The sequence below is a fragment of the Scylla paramamosain genome, chromosome 39, assembly GCF_035594125.1.
Source record: "Scylla paramamosain isolate STU-SP2022 chromosome 39, ASM3559412v1, whole genome shotgun sequence".
Classification (NCBI taxonomy): Eukaryota; Metazoa; Arthropoda; class Malacostraca; order Decapoda; family Portunidae; genus Scylla; species Scylla paramamosain.
In genome coordinates this window covers 9,864,344-9,882,045 of record NC_087189.1, presented here as the reverse complement: position 1 = coordinate 9,882,045, position 17,702 = coordinate 9,864,344, and the positions used below count along the sequence as shown (strand labels likewise).

The 17,702-nt window shown below is 42.0% G+C and overlaps 1 protein-coding gene across 1 annotated transcript; it reads left to right on the top strand.

Annotated features, from left to right (window-relative positions):
• The first annotated feature begins 5,794 nt into the window (after window positions 1–5,794).
• On the top strand, window positions 5,795–12,403 carry LOC135092291 (uncharacterized). The gene is made up of 3 exons (XM_063990745.1): window positions 5,795–8,103; window positions 11,576–11,640; window positions 12,351–12,403. Exons 1-3 carry the CDS (start codon window positions 5,795–5,797, stop codon window positions 12,401–12,403), a joined length of 2,427 nt encoding a protein of 808 aa, XP_063846815.1.
• Window positions 12,404–17,702: the final 5,299 nt, after the last annotated feature.

Sequence of the window (17,702 nt, the reverse complement as noted above, 5' to 3'; positions counted from 1 at the left end):
CAGCAGACAAGAATGTGGACCCTAGTTTCAGACTCTCATAAGAAATAATAGTATAATAATTATATATCTATATATAAGCACTGCCTTTGCTCCTTTAAGGAACATTTCAGTCCCTCGTCCCTGAATACTGTTTTGTATATAATTCTTAGTGTAAGCTCTTTTCTTAACGTAATGACCTTCATCCAAGGAATGTCCTTAATTCACTGTCCTTAATCAACAATGCCTTCTCAATCTACTGTCCTTAATTCAGGCTATTTTCTTAATCTGCAGTCCTTAGTCCAGACAATTATTTCATCCAGTATCTTTAATCCAGATTATTTATTTAGTCCAGTGTCCTTGATGCAGAATATTTCCTAAATCATCCTTAATCAAGACAATTTATTTAATTTATTTAAATGTAGACTTTTCATAATCTACTATCCTTAATCCATACTATTTCCGTAATTTGATATCCCTAATACTGACTATTTCTTTTATCCATCCTTTATTCTTAATCCAGACTACTTTCTTAATCCACTATCTTTAATCCTTAAATTGGGGACAGAAAGAGACATCATAATACAAGGCGAAAATCTAAATACAAAGGTATACAGTGTAATGACTGACAAGACGGTGATGTGAAATGTTACAGCACATGAAAGTGGTACATTATGTATTACAGCAAACTTAACAAACTCCAAAAAGCACGCCAAGATTTGACTTGCCGGAGAATGATGGCTCTGGGCAGGAGAAGACTCTCTCTCTCTCTCTCTCTCTCTCTCTCTCTCTCTCTCTCTCTCTCTCTCTCTCTCTCTCTCTCTCTCTCTCTCTCTCTCTCTCTCTCTCTCTCTCTCTCTCTCTCTCTCTCTCTCTCTCTCTCTCTCTCTCTCTCTCTCTCTCTCTCTCTCTCTCTCTCTCTCTCTCTCTCTCTCTCTCTCTCTCTCTCTCTCTCTCTCTCTCTCTCTCTCTCTCTCTCTCTCTCTCTCTCTCTCTCTCTCTCTCTCTCTCTCTCTCTCTCTCTCTCTCTCTCTCTCTCTCTCTCTCTCTCTCTCTCTCTCTCTCTCTCTCTCTCTCTCTCTCTCTCTCTCTCTCTCTCTCTCTCTCTCTCTCTCTCTCTCTCTCTCTCTCTCGGAATCAAACAGAAAAGAAGACAAGAAAAAGAGAAAGCACTAACTATAGTAGAAGAGAGTAGATGAGAGGAGAGAAGAGAAGAGAACGGGAGAAGAAAGGAGTATAGAGGAGAGGAGAGGATTCTAGAGAAGACAGAGAGAAGAGGACAAAAAAGAGGAGAGAAGATGAGAGTAAAGGAGAGGAGAGGAGAGAAGAGAAGAGAAGAGAAGAGAAGAGAAGAAGAAGAGGAGAGGAGAGGAGAGAAGAGAAGAAAAGAGAAGAGAAAAGGAGAGAGAGAAAAGAAGAGAGGAGATGAGAGATTCGATTAAAGGAGAAGAGAGGAGAGAAGAGAGGAGAAGAGTGGAGAGGAGAGGAGAGAAAACAGTAGAAAAAAGTGGAGAGAGGAGAGGAAAGAGGAGGAGAGAGGAGAGGAGAGGAGAGGAAAGGAGAGGAGAGGGTAGAGGAAAATGGAGAGTCGAAAAGAGGAGAGGGTAGAGGAAAGGAGAGAGGAAGAGAAAAGGAGAGGAGAGAGGAGAGAAGAGGAGAGGAGAGGAGAGGAGAGGAGAGGAGAACAGAGGAGAAAGGAGAGGAGAGGGGAGGAGAGGACAGGGGAAGAGAGGAGATGAGAGAAGGGGAGAGAAGAGAAGAGAAGAGAGAGAAAATGTCATTTAATATGAAGGAAAGGAAGGGGAAGAGAAGATAAGAGGAGTGAAGAGGAGAAAAGTTAAGAGAGGTTATGAGGAGAGAAGAGAAGAGAAGAGGAAAGAAGAAAAGAGAAGAGGAGAGGAGAGGAGAGGAGAGAAGAAAAGAGAAGAGAAGAGAAGAGAAGAGAGAGAAAACAGGAGAGGAAAAAGGATATGAGAGGAGAGGAGAGGAAAGGAGATAAGAGAAAAGAAAAGGGAGAAAAGAGGAGAGGAGATAGGAGAGGAGAGAGAAGAGGAAAGGAGAGAGAAGAAGAGAGGAGAAAAGATAAGAGAAGAAATGAGAGAAAAAAGAAGAGGAGAGAAAAGAGGAGAGGAAAGAAAAGAAGAGAGCAGAGGAAAAGAGAAAAAAGAGAGAGTAGAGGAGAAAAGAGGAAAGAGGAGAGGAGAAAGGAGAGGAGAGAGGAGAGGAGAGAAGAGGAAGGGAGAGAAGAAGGGAGAGGAGAGGAGAAGAGAGGAGAAAGGAGAGAAGAGGAGAGAGGAGAGGAGAGAAGAGAGGAGAGGAGAGGAGAGAAAAGTGGAGAGGAGAGAAGAGGAGAGAGTAAAGGAGAGGAGAGGAGAGGAGAGGAGAAAGGAGAGGAGAGGAGAGGAGGGAGGAGAAGAGAGGAGAGGAGAGAGGAGAGGACAGGAGAGGAGAGAAGAGAGGAGAGGAGAGGAGAGATGAGAGAAGAGAAAGGAACTGAAAGGAGAGAGGAGAAGAGAGAGCGACAGCCGGAGCCAGAGCGAGAGTGAGCGAGAGCTTTCTCCTGTCGTCATCATTCTACCCGGCAAGTGAAATTTTGGCGCGCTTTTTGAGTTCCTTGTGTTGCCCTAATATTTTCTGTACCACTTCCATGTGCTGTAGTATTTCACATCACAATCTCCTCATTCATTATTTACTTCTGCATTTAGATTTTCGCCGTGCATGATGTTTATTTTTTGTCCGCAGTTTAAGTGTTAATGGAGACTACTTTCTTAATCCATTATCGTTAATCCAGACTGTTTTTAATCCTCTTTCGTTAATCTGGAGTATTTTTAATCCTCTACTCTTAATCAAGAGTATTTTCTTAATGTACTATCTTTAATTTAGGCCATTTTCTTAATTCAGTATCCTTAATCAATACTATTTTCTTATTCCACTAGCCTTCATTCCGACTATTTTTCTAATCCAGTATCTTTAATTCAGAGTTTTGTTCTAATCCACTATCCTTAATTCTAACTATTTTCCTAATCCATTATCCTTAATCTAGACTTTTCCGTTAATGTACTATTATTATTGTGAATTTCTTCACAATAATAATAATAATAATAATCATATTTTCTTAATCCACTATCCTTAATCCAGACTATTTTCTTCTTTTAACATCCTTAGTCCGGAACACTTTGTCTAATGTCCTTAATCCACATTATTTCTGTACCCAGGTCACTACTCCTATTTTCTTTTTGTGAGCTACATTGCAGGCTTTAAAAAAATTTTTTTTTTCCTTCTGCTGATTTCCATGATATATAAAAAAAAATAAAATAAAATAAGTAAAAAAAAAAAAAAAAGAGAGAGGAGAGGGGACGCGGGAGGGCGGCTCGCTCAGTGAGGGAAGATGTCGAGGCAGAATTGTTTTCTGTTGAGCTTCAACGTCATGGTCGAATCAACATAATCTATTGCTGCTCGTAATTTACAGAGCAGCGGTCGTCCAAACACAAAGTCGAAGTCGCTAACCCCCTGGTTGGTGTTCATCTGCACTGTGAGTGTGCCGCTGCCAAACTGCAGAATGACTCGTGTCGGCAGCGCAGTCTCGCTTCCTGTCCTGCACCGCACGTTGTACCGGCCGATCTTGGTGATAGAGAATGGTATAGTAGAGCATGTGTCCAGCAGCACCATCAGCGGCTCCTCGACGCCTTGTGCTTGTGCGGCAAACGCGAACACTTTCCCTTCGCGCCCTGGCTGAGGTCTCCGCCGCAGACGTTCCGGGTGACGCAGGAACAGGGTGCTGCTACCGTCGTGATGGAAGTCCTGCCGCATCTCAGCCTCCTGCAGGCGGCTCATGGACAGCACTATCACGTCGTTGCGAGAGGTGATCTCCGCCTCCTTTGGAAACACCAACATGGGCGTATTGACCGCAAGGCCGTCCTTCAGCACCAACAGTACCTCGTCGAGCATGATCACGTCCAGCAACAGGATGCCATTCCAGGTAGAGAAGAGTATTTTTTCTGTCTTCTCGCGGCCCGTGAGGAGGCCCGCTCTCTTAGCCAGTGACAGGAACATGATGCTGGCTGAGGCGCCGGTGTCAAAAAAGACAAGACATGGATGGCCGCGCACGGTCGCATCCGTCATGTGTCCTTCCTCAAGATGAACACGGCAGTACTCGCTCACACTCCTCTTCTTTTTGACTCTTTCGGCCTCCACCTTCAGCTTCAGCACGTTGCTGCTGTCCCGCCCTCCCCTCTTCCTGAGGTGATCAAGGATACGCTTATAATTCTCCAGCGGCCTCCTCTTCTTTGGCTCTTTCTCTTCTCCCTTCCCCTTTTTCGCCTGGGTTTCATGTTCCTCCTTTTCCTGCCTCTTCCTTTTCTTGGCCTGTGTGTCATGTTTCTCCTTGTCCTGCCTCTTCACTTTCTTGGCCTGGGTGTCATCTTCCTCCTTGTCCTGCCTCTTTCTTTTCTTGGCCTGACTGTCATGTTCCTCCTTGTCGTGCAACTTCTTCGTGACCTGGGTGTCATGGTCCTCTTTACCCTGCCCCTTTCTCTTCTTGGCCTGGCTATCATGGTCTTCAATACTCTTACCTTTTCTCTTCTTGGCCTGGCTCTCACGTTTCTCCGTGCTGCTCTTTTTGGCCTGTTCCTCGTAGTCTTCATTATTCTTCTTGTTCCATTTCTTGATGCAGTCCTTAATCCGTTTACAGCACTCCATATTGCACCCTTTCCTTCGGTTTTTCCTGCCTTCTCCCTTGGTGTTTTTGTGTTGGTTCTCGTGATGTTCCTTGTCCTTGCTTTTCTCTTCCTGCTTCTCGTGATTCTTCGTGTCCTTCTTCCTCTTCTTGTCTTGGTTCTTGTGGTCCTCCGTGCCCCTCTTCGTCTTCCTGTCCTGCTTCTCGTGGTCGTCTGTGTCCTTCTTCGTGTTCTTGTACTGCTTCTCGTGGTCCTCCGTGTCTTTCTTGGTCTTCTTGTTCTGGTTTTCATCGCCCTCCATGTCCTGCTTCTTCCTCTTCTTGTTGGGGTCTATAATCGGATACAAATATTCCATCCTCATCCGCGTCTTGGTTTTTAAGTTATTCCTCTGCTTTTTGGGTTCCATAACCCCTTCAGTGTTTGTTTTCTTATGACCGGTGCAGTCTTGGAGGTTTTCCAAGCTCCTCCTCTTGCTGTGGTGCTTGGTCTGTTTCATTTTCTCCTCCGTGTTCTTCTCACCGAGGGTCTCGTGAGCGTCCATTGACTGTTGTTTCTTGTTCTTCTTGTTGAATCTTGTATTATTCAGCAATGCGCCAAAATCTTCTGTAGAAAATCCAGGCATTGGCCAGTCTTACTGAAAACCTGATCTGACTGTTAGTATACCTCAGCGGTCGCTTCTGCAGCCACTCAGCAGCTTGGAGCTAAAGCACTTTGGCATCCACCAGATGGGCCAATGAAAGACCTTGGTTCTAGAATGTGATAAGGAGTTTAGCCAATCAGAGACAAGAATGAAAGAAGGTAAAAAATTAAGATTATTTTTCATCGGCAACAGAGATGCACCCTTTCCATTAATGATACTGAATTTTTGCCAAACCAACACTGCAATCATGAACACTCACTTCAAAACAATAGATATAATACATTTATATGATTCAGTATATTTAATTATCTAAATATTAATTTCCCTCAGTCAGTTATCTCTGATATCTCAGTCTCTATCGATACACGAGCACCTGTGCACTGATATCCCACTAACATTTTCACGCCACCACGGTCTGACAGCCATTTAGAGCCTTGGAAAACCTCGCCACAGTTAACAATTCACACAACGTAACTGACGTTTAGTTTTGGAGTCAGCCAAAATGACTTACACTGCGACATTCTCGTGTCACTGTGTACCTGGAGTAATGTTTGGTGCCTGCTACATACCCCCAAGTGACTCACTGTACTTCTCTCACGAGTCATTTGCAGCTATACACGAGAAGCTCATGGAAAACAACTGTGATAAGTGTTTAATATTAGGTGATGTAAATGCGAGGTTGGGCAAAGCTGTAAGAGATATTGCCAATAATACTGAATATGCATATCCACTCATACCAGATGATGTAAATACTCCCAATGATAACGCTTATGCCTTAGCATCAGTTTGTAAAGACAATAACTTAATTGTGATCAACAATCTGAAAACTCGTGAGAAGCACTTTGTAAGCAATCTGACATTTAAGAAAGATAGCACATGGATTTCCGAGTTGGATGTTTGTATAGCGTCAGAGAAGTTAGTCAGGAATATTGATTTGTTTCAGGTTCACCAGACAGAACACTTGCCATCAGATCACGCTCTGATAGCGGTCCAATTATGCTTGAATAAAGTCAATCTTGACCATGTGTTACGGCGTGCCTACCATTTAGGCGGTCATGCATCACTACTGGGGACTGCGGAGCGTGCTAAGATGACGAGTAAACCTATAAAATTCAATCAGATTAATCATGATATGTTCTCTAATTTAATTTCTAATGTGCATGTGGATGGTAATGATGTCACTGTAGATGAGTTTGCAGAAAAGGTGTCTGAAGTGTTGTACGAATGTTGCAGTAGGAGCCGTGGCAAGACGGTGGCAGGTGAAGGTAACGATGTACATGACAGGACATACACTGACCGCTGGGACAGACTCCTACAGGACCGTGATGATTCTCGAGTATGGAGGGCGATAGATTGGAAGGGTAAATATCAGGGTGATTGTAAGGAAGATGGTCGTCCTTCTGATCAGGAATTTAAAGAATTTTATGAGGAAGTATTGAATCCTACTGTGGCAGATAATTTAGATGACGGAAATCATTTACCAGTAAATATTCCAATTCTAGATGACCAGATAAGTCAAGAGGAAATTCAGAAGCAAATAGACAATATTAAGCCAGACAAGGCATGCGGTCCAGATGGAGTCTCTCCCGGTGTGTTAAAACTACTTACAGGGCAATGGTTGCTGATAATTACTACATTATTTAATACTATATTCGCGTCAGCTTCATATCCTAGTCTATGGTCTACGGCTAAACTGTTCATGTTATTTAAGAGAGGTAACAGACGGGAACCTCGTAATTACCGTGGTGTGACTATTATTAATTGTCTCGCTAAACTCTTTGATATGATACTGTTTGCGCGACTGGAGAGATGGTTCAAACCATACAGGGAGCAGGCTGGAGCACAGAATGGTCGTGGCTGCATTGAGCATATCGTAACATTAAGATTATTAACTGATATGGCTAAAAGGAAGAAAAGGAAACTTTTTGTAATGTTTGTGGACTTTACTCAGGCTTACGATCTGGTACCTAGAAGTATGTTATTTGCAGTTCTGAAACGGTTGGGTTGTGGTAGTGTTATGCTGGCGGCACTTGTTGCTATGTACGCGGTAACGAACAGTGTCATCGGTTCAGTGATAGTAGCAGCCACGGTCGGGGTGCGTCAGGGTAGCTCAACATCTTGTCTGCTCTTTGTCCTGTACGTTAATGACCTGATTAAGATTATCAAAGAAAATAGTAATCCTGATGGTTTCTTGTCTTGGCTACATATTTTAGTCCTAATGGATGATACGGTGCTCCTTGCAACAACCAAAGATAATTTAATCAATAAAGTAACATTGCTAAAACAGTACTGCGATAGCTATGGCATGAAGATCAATGCAACAAAAACAAAATTCTTTGTTATATGTGGTACAGAACACGACAGAGAGGCAGTAAGAGTAGATGACCTGGTGGTGGAGTCGTGCGCACAGTACACCTATCTTGGCTCACCATTTACAGCTGACGGTTCCGTGTCAGCGGCAGTCGCGGCTCACATGCAGGCAAAGATGGCACACTTTAACAAATTTGTTTTATTCTTAAAGAAGAATTGTGACTGGCCCTTTATCGTAAAGAAGAGAATATTTGATGCTGCTCTCATGTCAGCCGTGCTGTATGGGTGTGAGTCGTGGCTGAACGCTGACTTAAAACCAGCCACAAAAATCTACAACTGGGCATTAAAACAGCTACTTGGAGTTAGGAAGACCACCTGCAATGATATGTGTTACATTGAATCTGGATATCCACCTTTAAAAGATCTTGTACGAAGTAGACAAAGAAAGTTCTTCACTAAAGTGTGGCGAGAAAGATCTGTAATGAATGACGATCCCCTAATGTTGGTAATACATAAAGTACTGGACACTAGATATACTACGAGAACATATGTACACGGATTGATTTTTAATAATTTAGATGATATCATATTAACAACAGAATCACTAAAGAACGATATTTTGAGATCCGAATCATCTAGGAGAATGATTTACCGAGAAATCAATCCGGGTTTATCTGTTCACGAGGTTTACCGTGTAAGGGATAGTATACCAGAAAGAGAGAGGATGTCATTTACACAGTTTAGGTTGTCAGCTCACTCTTTAGCGGTGGAGACTGGCAGATGGAATAGGAGGGGACGTGGTCGTCTACCTATAGAGGAGAGATTGTGTCCATGTGGCTGTATACAGACGGAAACACATGTGGTACAAGATTGTCCTAGTACACAACATGTGAGAGATAGTCATGATTTTGTAACTATTCAAGATATTTTTTCTGAGCAATATTCTAATATGGATCAGTGTAAAATTGTTCACCTAATTCTGTCTTCATATAACTGAGTAGAAAAAAATAACGGCTATATAGTCAGAATATAATTCTAACATTTTAACATTTTTATACAATCTAGCTTATTAGTTCATTCTTATCACTTGTGTCAGTAAAAGTAAAATCTGTACTTAGAAATAATCTAAAAGAGTACTTCTGTTTGTTTAACTAGGATGTCAGTACATTGAACGACATTGTTTACTCATGTTATATTGTTTATATGTAGTTAGTAAAACACACTACGGGTTCATGATTCACAAATTGTTTTAAGATATTTTAAGTATTTAGAAATTTATGAGTTTTAATTTTGTGCTGGACCATGTTATGATGTATTTGTATGTATATATTATATTTATGCTGTATTATGTTGTGGTCAATAAAATATCTATCTATCTATCTATCTGTAAGTTCAGTTCCGCGCTTACACATCCAAGGGAAGAAAACGAGCCGTGACCCTTACGTGCATCAGTGAGGAAGCAAGAAGGGCAGGAGCTGGATCATTGTGACCTGAGGACACAGGATGGTCATTATCTTCAACAACACGGAATAACCTCAATTTATTATTTTGTATATATATATATATATATATATATATATATATATATATATATATATATATATATATATATATATATATATATATATATATATATATATATATATATATATATATATATATATATATATATATATATATATATGCATGTAGTGTGTTCTTCGTTTAGTGTAACATACTTTGGTTAAATATTCTAAGTGGAAGAACCATTTAATGAGATGTGTCGCAGCATCACCTCTTGCTCACTATAAAATTACACGAATATGAAGAAGACGAAGAAGACAAAAAAAAAGGAGGAGGAGGAGGAGGAGGAGGAGGAGAAGGAATATATGTGAAAACATATGTGTGAAAAAAAAAACAAGTAAATATATAATATATATATATATATATAAAAAACACAGCGTCATCCCCTCATCTCCCTCAATACCAGCATTACTTACCCCCACTGCTCTCTCTCTCTCTCTCTCTCTCTCTCTCTCTCTCTCTCTCTCTCTCTCTCTCTCTCTCTCTCTCTCTCTCTCTCTCTCTCTCTCTCTCTCTCTCTCTCTCCTTAATATATATATATATATATATATATATATATATTCATTTTTTATGTGTGTGTGTGTTTGTGTGTGTTTTTTTTTTTTGTGTGTGTGTGTGTGTGTGTGTGTGTGTGTGTGTGTGTGTGTGTGTGTGTGTGTGTGTGTGTGTGTGTGTGTGTGTGTGTGTGTGTGTGTGTGTGTGTGTGTGTGTGTGTGTGTGTGTGTGTGTGTGTGTGTGTGTGTGTGTGTGTGTGTGTGTGTGTGTGTGTGTGTGTGTGTGTGTGTGTGTGTGTGTGTGTGTGTGTGTGTCTGTGTGTGTGTGTGTTTGTGTTTGTGTTTGTGTCTCGCTTCTTGTTCTTGTTTTGTTTTTGTTGTCCTTCTGCTCCTTCTTTTCTTCCTTTTCCTCATTTCTCGTCTTCACTCCTCCTCCTCGTCCTCCTCCTCCTCCTCCTCCTCCTCCTGTTCCTTGCAGTCTACAAACGCTTGACCGAGAACCGACGCGCGCACACACACACACACACACACATACACACACACACACACACACACACACACACACACACACACACACACACACACACACACACACACACACACACACACACACACACACACACACACACACACACACACACACACACACACACACACACACACACACACACACACACACAAACACACACACACACACACACACACACACACACACACACACACACACACACACACACACACACACACACACACACACACACACACACTGAGAGGTCACTGATTAAATAAATAAGTCAAGAGAAACCTACCTGTAGCTAAGAATAATGCATGCCAAAAGATATGAAAGAGAGAAAAAATAAATAAATAAAATAAATATGAAAAACTGTGAGGTAACACGATGTAGACGATACTGATTCAATATGTAACACGATTTTTGTCTTTGAGAAGCAAGTGTTATTTTCCAACTCTTTTCAGTGGAAAACAATAGCAAATGTCCATTAACCCTGTCACACTTTGCTTTTAGAATGATTTTGTTCTCCAAAATAGCCGAATTTTAGCATTTTTCTTTATTACTTTCACAGAGAACTTCTTATCTCTTGTCTTGATTGTCGTGCTTCTGCGTTGCACGATCTTGTTGCGTCCCTAATCTATAAGACTGGCTTTTGTGGGTTGAGGGGAACGCTTTGGGTTTTTGTAATTTTTACTTAATTTATATTATTTACATATATTTACACTCACACGATCATATACGACTTTCGACAACAGCGAAAAACTACGAAAAATTGTTTCATCTCTCTTCAAATAAATTCCATTAAATATTTGAAACACTTCAGCGATTGAAATCACTTCACATATTTAATATTCAATGATAAGTCACATCCTACACAAACCTCACAACTAATATTCAGTGAGGAACACATCCTACACCTACCCAATCCCTCTCTGTCAATATATAACACCAACATTTTACTCTGACTGCATTACAACTGTCTGGCTCTACTTACTGGTACTGTGATAGGCGGCTTGTCCATCTTGACCCTCTCTGCTCTGACTGCTCTGTCTAGCTTGTCCCTCTCTCTGCGTCTGTCTGTTCCCATCCCCTACACCTCATAATATACACGTGATGTTCTAGCGACTTTTTGCCCCAACAAGGCTTCCGTTGCTATAGGATTTAATTTCCAACACTTCGATCATACAGTTAATTTTCCTATATCTTTCAATAAGGTTAATTTTAGAGTAACTGTATTTATTTTCTCCTACTTTGATCATAAGCTTCATTCTCCTATATTTTCCGTAAGGTCCACTTTCAAGTAACTATATTTATGTTCCCATACTTCAATCATACAGTTTGTTTTCCCTTAACTTTCAATAAGGTTAATTCTCAAATAAGTTTGGTAATCGCATCTTCTAATCAGGAACAAGGAGGCGGCGATTCGTATGGTGTGCCGGCTGTCCGTGTTGTCCAGGTCATCTGCTTCCGGTGAGCTCTGCGTCCCTCGTATACTAATTCAGTGATAGCCACCTCTTCTCGTAATCTGGTGCTAATCTGCGGCTCTGTTAGTCTTGTGATGACTCACCGCATCTTGTTGTTCTCCTCGGTGGTCACGTCTCGTCTCTTATTTATCAGGGTGGTGGTAGCTTCTTGGTACCTGCTTTCGTGTTTATGTTGTTTCCGTGTATCTTGTTTCCGTTTAGACCTGAAGTCTTCCTCATGATTAATGATGACATCTTGCTCAGAACTAGGTGAATATAACGCTTTGAAATATGTTCATTTTGTCGCCTGACTAATCATTCTTCTCATCATGATCATTGTCATTGAATTATCTTCTGTATCGCTATCCGTAATGTTCTTCAACAATTTAGTTTGCCTTGTTTCACCTTAAAGCTCTTCTGTAACTATCATTTCTCTGTGTAGTGGTGATAGTTCTTTAGATATCAGTATTTAATCTGTAAGCAGTGTTTGATATTCATATCCCTTGTGGTAATATGCCTTATCTTCACTATACCCCACTGATCGTTGCCTGCTCATCCTTAGCTACCAAGCAATATAACATCTATCACAGACACTTTCACTAGTTTAGTTGTCATCTCTCGACTTTCCCTCTTCCACGGGAAGAGGGAAAAGGAAAAGAATGATAAATCTTTTATACTTATGTTTCTGTTAAAGTCTCTAAACATATTAATCGACAGGTCACCAGCACACAGCAAATAAGAATATGGACCATAGTTTCAAACTCTCATAAGAAATTACAATATGAAAATTCTATATCTATATATAAGCACAGCCTTTGCTCCTTTGAAGAACATTTCAGTCCCTCGTTCCTGAGTACATACTATTTTGTATATAATTCTTAGTCTAAAGTCTTTTCTTAACGTAATGACCTTCATCCAAGGAATGTCTTTAAATTCACTTTCCTTAATCAAGAATACCTTCTCAATCTACTGTCCTTAATTCAGGCTATTTTCTTAATCTGCTCTCCTTAATGCAGACAATTATTTCATCCAGTATCTTTAATTGAGACTGTTTATTTAGACCAGTGTCCTTAATGCAGAATATTTCGTTAATCTAACATCCTTAATCCAGACAATTTATTTAATCACCTATCCTCAATGCAGATTTTCGTAATCTACTATCCTTAATCAATACTATTTCCGTAATTTAACATCCTTAATAGAGACTATTTCCTTTATCCATCCTTTATCCTTAATCCAGACTACTTTCTTAATGCACTATCCTTAATCCTTAAATTGCGGACGGAAAGAGACATCATAACACAAGGCGAAAATCTAAATACAAAAGCATACAGTGTAATGAATGACAAGACGGTGATGTGAAATGTTACAGCACATGAAAGTGGTACATTATGTATTACAGCAAACTTAACAAACTCCAAAAAGCACGCCAAGATTTGACTTGCCGGAGAATGATGGATCTGGGCAGGAGAAGACTCTCTCTCTCTCTCTCTCTCTCTCTCTCTCTCTCTCTCTCTCTCTCTCTCTCTCTCTCTCTCTCTCTCTCTCTCTCTCTCTCTCTCTCTCTCTCTCTCTCTCTCTCTCTCTCTCTCTCTCTCTCTCTCTCTCTCTCTCTCTCTCTCTCTCTCTCTCTCTCTCTCTCTCTCTCTCTCTCTCTCTCTCTCTCTCTCTCTCTCTCTCTCTCTCTCTCTCTCTCTCTCTCTCTCTCTCTCTCTCTCTCTCTCTCTCTCTCTCTCTCTCTCTCTCTCTCTCTCTCTCTCTCTCTCTCTCTCTCTCTCTCTCTCTCTCTCTCTCTCTCTCTCTCTCTCTCTCTCTCTCTCTCTCTCTCTCTCTCTCTCTCTCTCTCTCTCTCTCTCTCTCTCTCTCTCTCTCTCGGAATCAAACAGAAAAGAAGACAAGAAAAGAGAAAGCACTAACTATAGTAGAAGAGAGTAGATTAGAGGAGAGAAGAGAAGAGAACGGGAGAAGAAAGGAGAGGAGAGGAGAGGAGAGGAGAGGAGAGGATAGGCTTCTAGAGAAGATAGAGAAAAGAGGACAAAAAGAGAAGAGAAGATGAGAGTAAAGGAGAGGAGAGGAGATAAGAGAAGAGAAGAGAAGAAAAGAGAAGAGAAGAGAAGAGAAAAGGAGAGGAGAGAAGAGAAGAGAAGAGAAGAGAAAAGGAGAGAGAAAAGAAGAGAGGAGATGAGAGATTCGATTAAAGGAGAGGGGAGGAGAGAAGAGAGGAGAAGAGAGGAGAGGAGACGAGAGTAAAGAGGAGAGGAGAGAAAACAGTAGAGAAAAGTGGATAGAGGAGATGAAAGAGGAGGAGAGAGGAGAGAAGAGGAGAGGAAAGGAGAGGAGAGAGTAGAGGAAAAAGGAGAGTTGAGGAGAGGAGAGGGGAGAAGAAAGGAAAGGGGAAGAGAAAGGAGAGGAGAGAGAGGAGAGGAGAGGAGAAGAGAAAGGAGAGGAGAGGGGAGGAGAGGACAGGAGAAGAGAGGAGATGAGAGAAGGGGAGAGAAGAGAAGAGAGAGAAAATTTCATTTAATATGAAGGCAAGGAAGGGGAAGAGAAGATAAGAGGAGTGAAGAGGAGAAAATTTAAGAGAAGTTATGAGGAGAGAAGAGGAGAGAAGAGGAAGGAAGAAAAGAGGAGAGGAGATGAGAGGAGAGGAGAGAAAAAAAGAGAAGAGAAGAGAAGAGAAGAGAGAGAAAAGAGGAGAGGAAAGAGGATATGAGAGGAGAGGAGAGGAGAGGAGATAAGAGAAAAGAAAAGAGAGAAAAGAAGAGAGGAGATAGGAGAGGAGAGAGAAGAGGAAAGGAGAGAGAAGAAGAGAGGAGAAAAGATAAGAGAAGAAATGAGAGAAAAGAGAAGAGGAGAGAAAAGAGGAGAGAAAAGGAGAGAAGAGAGGAGAGGATAGGAGAAAAGAGGAGAGAGGAGAGAAGAAAAGAGGAAAGAGGAGAGGAGAAAGGAGAGGAGAGAGGAGAGGAGAGGAGAGGAGAGGAGAGGAGAGAAGAAGGGAGAGGAGAGGAGAAGAGAGGAGAAAGGAGAGAAGAGGAGAGAGTAGAGGAGAGAAGAGAGGAGAGGAGAGGAGAAAAGAGTGGAGAGGAGAGAAGAGGAGAGAGTAAAGGAGAGGAGAGGAGAGGAGAGGAGAAAGGAGAGGAGAGGAGAGGAGGGAGGAGAGGAGAGGAGAGGAGAGAGGAGAGGACAGGAGAGGAAAGAAGAGAGGAGAGGAGAGGAGAGATGAGAGAAGAGAAAGGAACGGAAAGGAGAGAGGAGAAGAGAGAGCGACAGCCGGAGCCAGAGCGAGAGTGAGCGAGAGCTTTCTCCTGTCGTCATCATTCTACCTGACAAGTGAAATTTTGGCGCGCTTTTTGAGTTCCTTGTGTTGCCCTAATATTTTCTGTACCACTTCCATGTGCTGTAGTATTTCACATCACAATCTCCTCATTCATTATTTACTTCTGCATTTAGATTTTCGCCGTGCATGATGTTTATTTTTTGTCCGTAGTTTAAGTGTTAATGGAGACTACTTTCTTAATCCATTATCGTTAATCCAGACTGTTTTTAATCCTCTTTTGTTAATCTCGAGTATTTTTAATCCTCTTTTCTTAATCAAGAGTATTTTCTTAATGTACTATCTTTAATTTCGGCTATTTTCTTAATTCAGTATCCTTAATCGATACTATTTTCTTAGTCCACTAGCCTTCATTCCGACTATTTTTCTAATCCAGTATTTTTAATTCAGAGTTTTTTTTCTAATCCACTATCCTTAATTCTAACTATTTTCCTAATCCATTATCCTTAATCCACACTTTTCCGTTAATGTACTATTATTATTGTGAATTTCTGCACAATAATAATAATAATAATATTTTCTTAATCCACTATCCTTAATCCAGACTATTTTCTTCATTTAACATCCTTAATCCGGAACACTTTGTCTAATGTCCTTAATCCACATTATTTCTGTACCTAGGTCACTACTCCTATTTTCTTTTTGTGAGCTACATTTGTGCAGGCTTTTTAATATTTTTTTTTCCTTCTGCTGATCTCCATGATACATAAAAAAAAAAATTAAAATAAAAAATAAAATAAAATAAGTAAAAAAAAAAAAAAAAGAGGGGAGAGGGGACGCTGGAGGGCGGCTCGCTCAGTGAGGGAAGATGTCGAGGCAGAATTGTTTTCTGTTGAGCTTCAACGTCATGGTCGAATCAACATAATCTATTGCTGCTCGTAATTTACAGAGCAGCGGTCGTCCAAACACAAAGTCGAAGTCGCTAACCCCCTGGTTGGTGTTCATCTGCACTGTGAGTGTGCCGCTGCCAAACTGCAGAATGACTCGTGTCGGCAGCGCAGTCTCGCTTCCTGTCCTGCACCGCACGTTGTACCGGCCGATCTTGGTGATAGAGAATGGTATAGTAGAGCATGTGTCCAGCAGCACCATCAGCGGCTCCTCGACGCCTTGTGCTTGTGCGGCAAACGCGAACACTTTCCCTTCGCGCCCTGGCTGAGGTCTCCGCCGCAGACGTTCCGGGTGACGCAGGAACAGGGTGCTGCTACCGTCGTGATGGAAGTCCTGCCGCATCTCAGCCTCCTGCAAGCGGCTCATGGACAGCACTATCACGTCGTTGCGAGAGGTGATCTCCGCCTCCTTTGGAAACACCAACATGGGCGTATTGACCGCAAGGCCGTCCTTCAGCACCAACAGTACCTCGTCGAGCATGATCACGTCCAGCAACAGGATGCCATTCCAGGTAGAGAAGAGTATTTTTTCTGTCTTCTCGCGGCCCGTGAGGAGGCCCGCTTTCTTAGCCAGTGACAGGAACATGATGCTGGCTGAGGCGCCGGTGTCAAAAAAGACAAGACATGGATGGCCGCGCACGGTCGCATCCGTCATGTGTCCTTCCTCAAGATGAACACGGCAGTACTCGCTCACACTCCTCTTCTTTTTTACTCTTTCGGCCTCCACCTTCAGCTTCAGCACGTTGCTGCTGTCCCGCCCTCCCCTCTTCCTGAGGTGATCAAGGATACGCTTATAATTCTCCAGCGGCCTCCTCTTCTTTGGCTCTTTCTCTTCCCCCTTCCACTTTTTCGCCTGGGTTTCATGTTCCTCTTTGTCCTGCCTCTTCCTTTTCTTGGCCTGTGTGTCATGTTTGTCCTTGTCCTGCCTCTTCACTTTCTTGGCCTGGGTGTCATCTTCCTCCTTGTCCTGCCTCTTTCTTTTCTTGGCCTGACTGTCATGTTTCTCCTTGTCGTGCAACTTCTTCGTGACCTGGATGTCATGGTCCTCTTTGCCCTGCCCCTTTCTCTTCTTGGCCTGGCTATCATGGTCTTCAATACTCTTACCTTTCCTCTTCTTGGCCTGGCTCTCACGTTTCTCCGTGCTGCTCTTTTTGGCCTGTTCCTCGTAGTCTTCATTATCCTTCTTGTTCCATTTCTTGATGCAGTCCTTAATCCGTTTACAGCACTCCATATTGCACCCTTTCCTTCGGTTTTTCCTGCCTTCTCCCTTGGTGTTTTTGTGTTGGTTCTCGTGATGTTCCTTGTCCTTGCTTTTCTCTTCCTGCTTCTCGTGATCCTTCATGTCCTTCTTCCTCTTCTTGTCTTGGTTCTTGTGGTCCTCCGTGCCCTTCTTCGTCTTCCTGTCCTGCTTCTCGTGGTCGTCTGTGTCCTTCTTCGTGTTCTTGTACTGCTTCTCGTGGTCCTCCGTGTCTTTCTTGGTCTTCTTGTTCTGGTTTTCATCGCCCTCCATGTCCTGCTTCTTCCTCTTCTTGTTGGGGTCTATAATCGGATACAAATATTCCATCCTCATCCGCGTCTTGGTTTTTAAGTTATTCCTCTGCTTTTTGGGTTCCATAACCCCTTCAGTGTTTGTTTTCTTATGACCGGTGCAGTCTTGGAGGTTTTCCAAGCTCCTCCTCTTGCTGTGGTGCTTGGTCTGTTTCATTTTCTCCGTGTTCTTCTCACCGAGGGTCTCGTGAGCGTCCATTGACTGTTGTTTCTTGTTCTTCTTGTTGAATCTTGTATTATTCAGCAATGCGCCAAAATCTTCTGTAGAAAATCCAGGCATTGGCCAGTCTTACTGAAAAC

Excerpts from the sequence above, each read along its gene's own strand:
- LOC135092291 (XM_063990745.1), top strand. The coding sequence starts at position 5,795 with ATGACTTACACTGCGACATTCTCGTGTCACTGTGTACCTGGAGTAATG. Across the intron at positions 8,104-11,575 it reads ATGAATGACGATCCCCTAAT|GAACAAGGAGGCGGCGATTC; the intron begins GTTGGTAATACA and ends TCTTCTAATCAG. Across the intron at positions 11,641-12,350 it reads GTCCAGGTCATCTGCTTCCG|GTCACCAGCACACAGCAAAT; the intron begins GTGAGCTCTGCG and ends ATTAATCGACAG.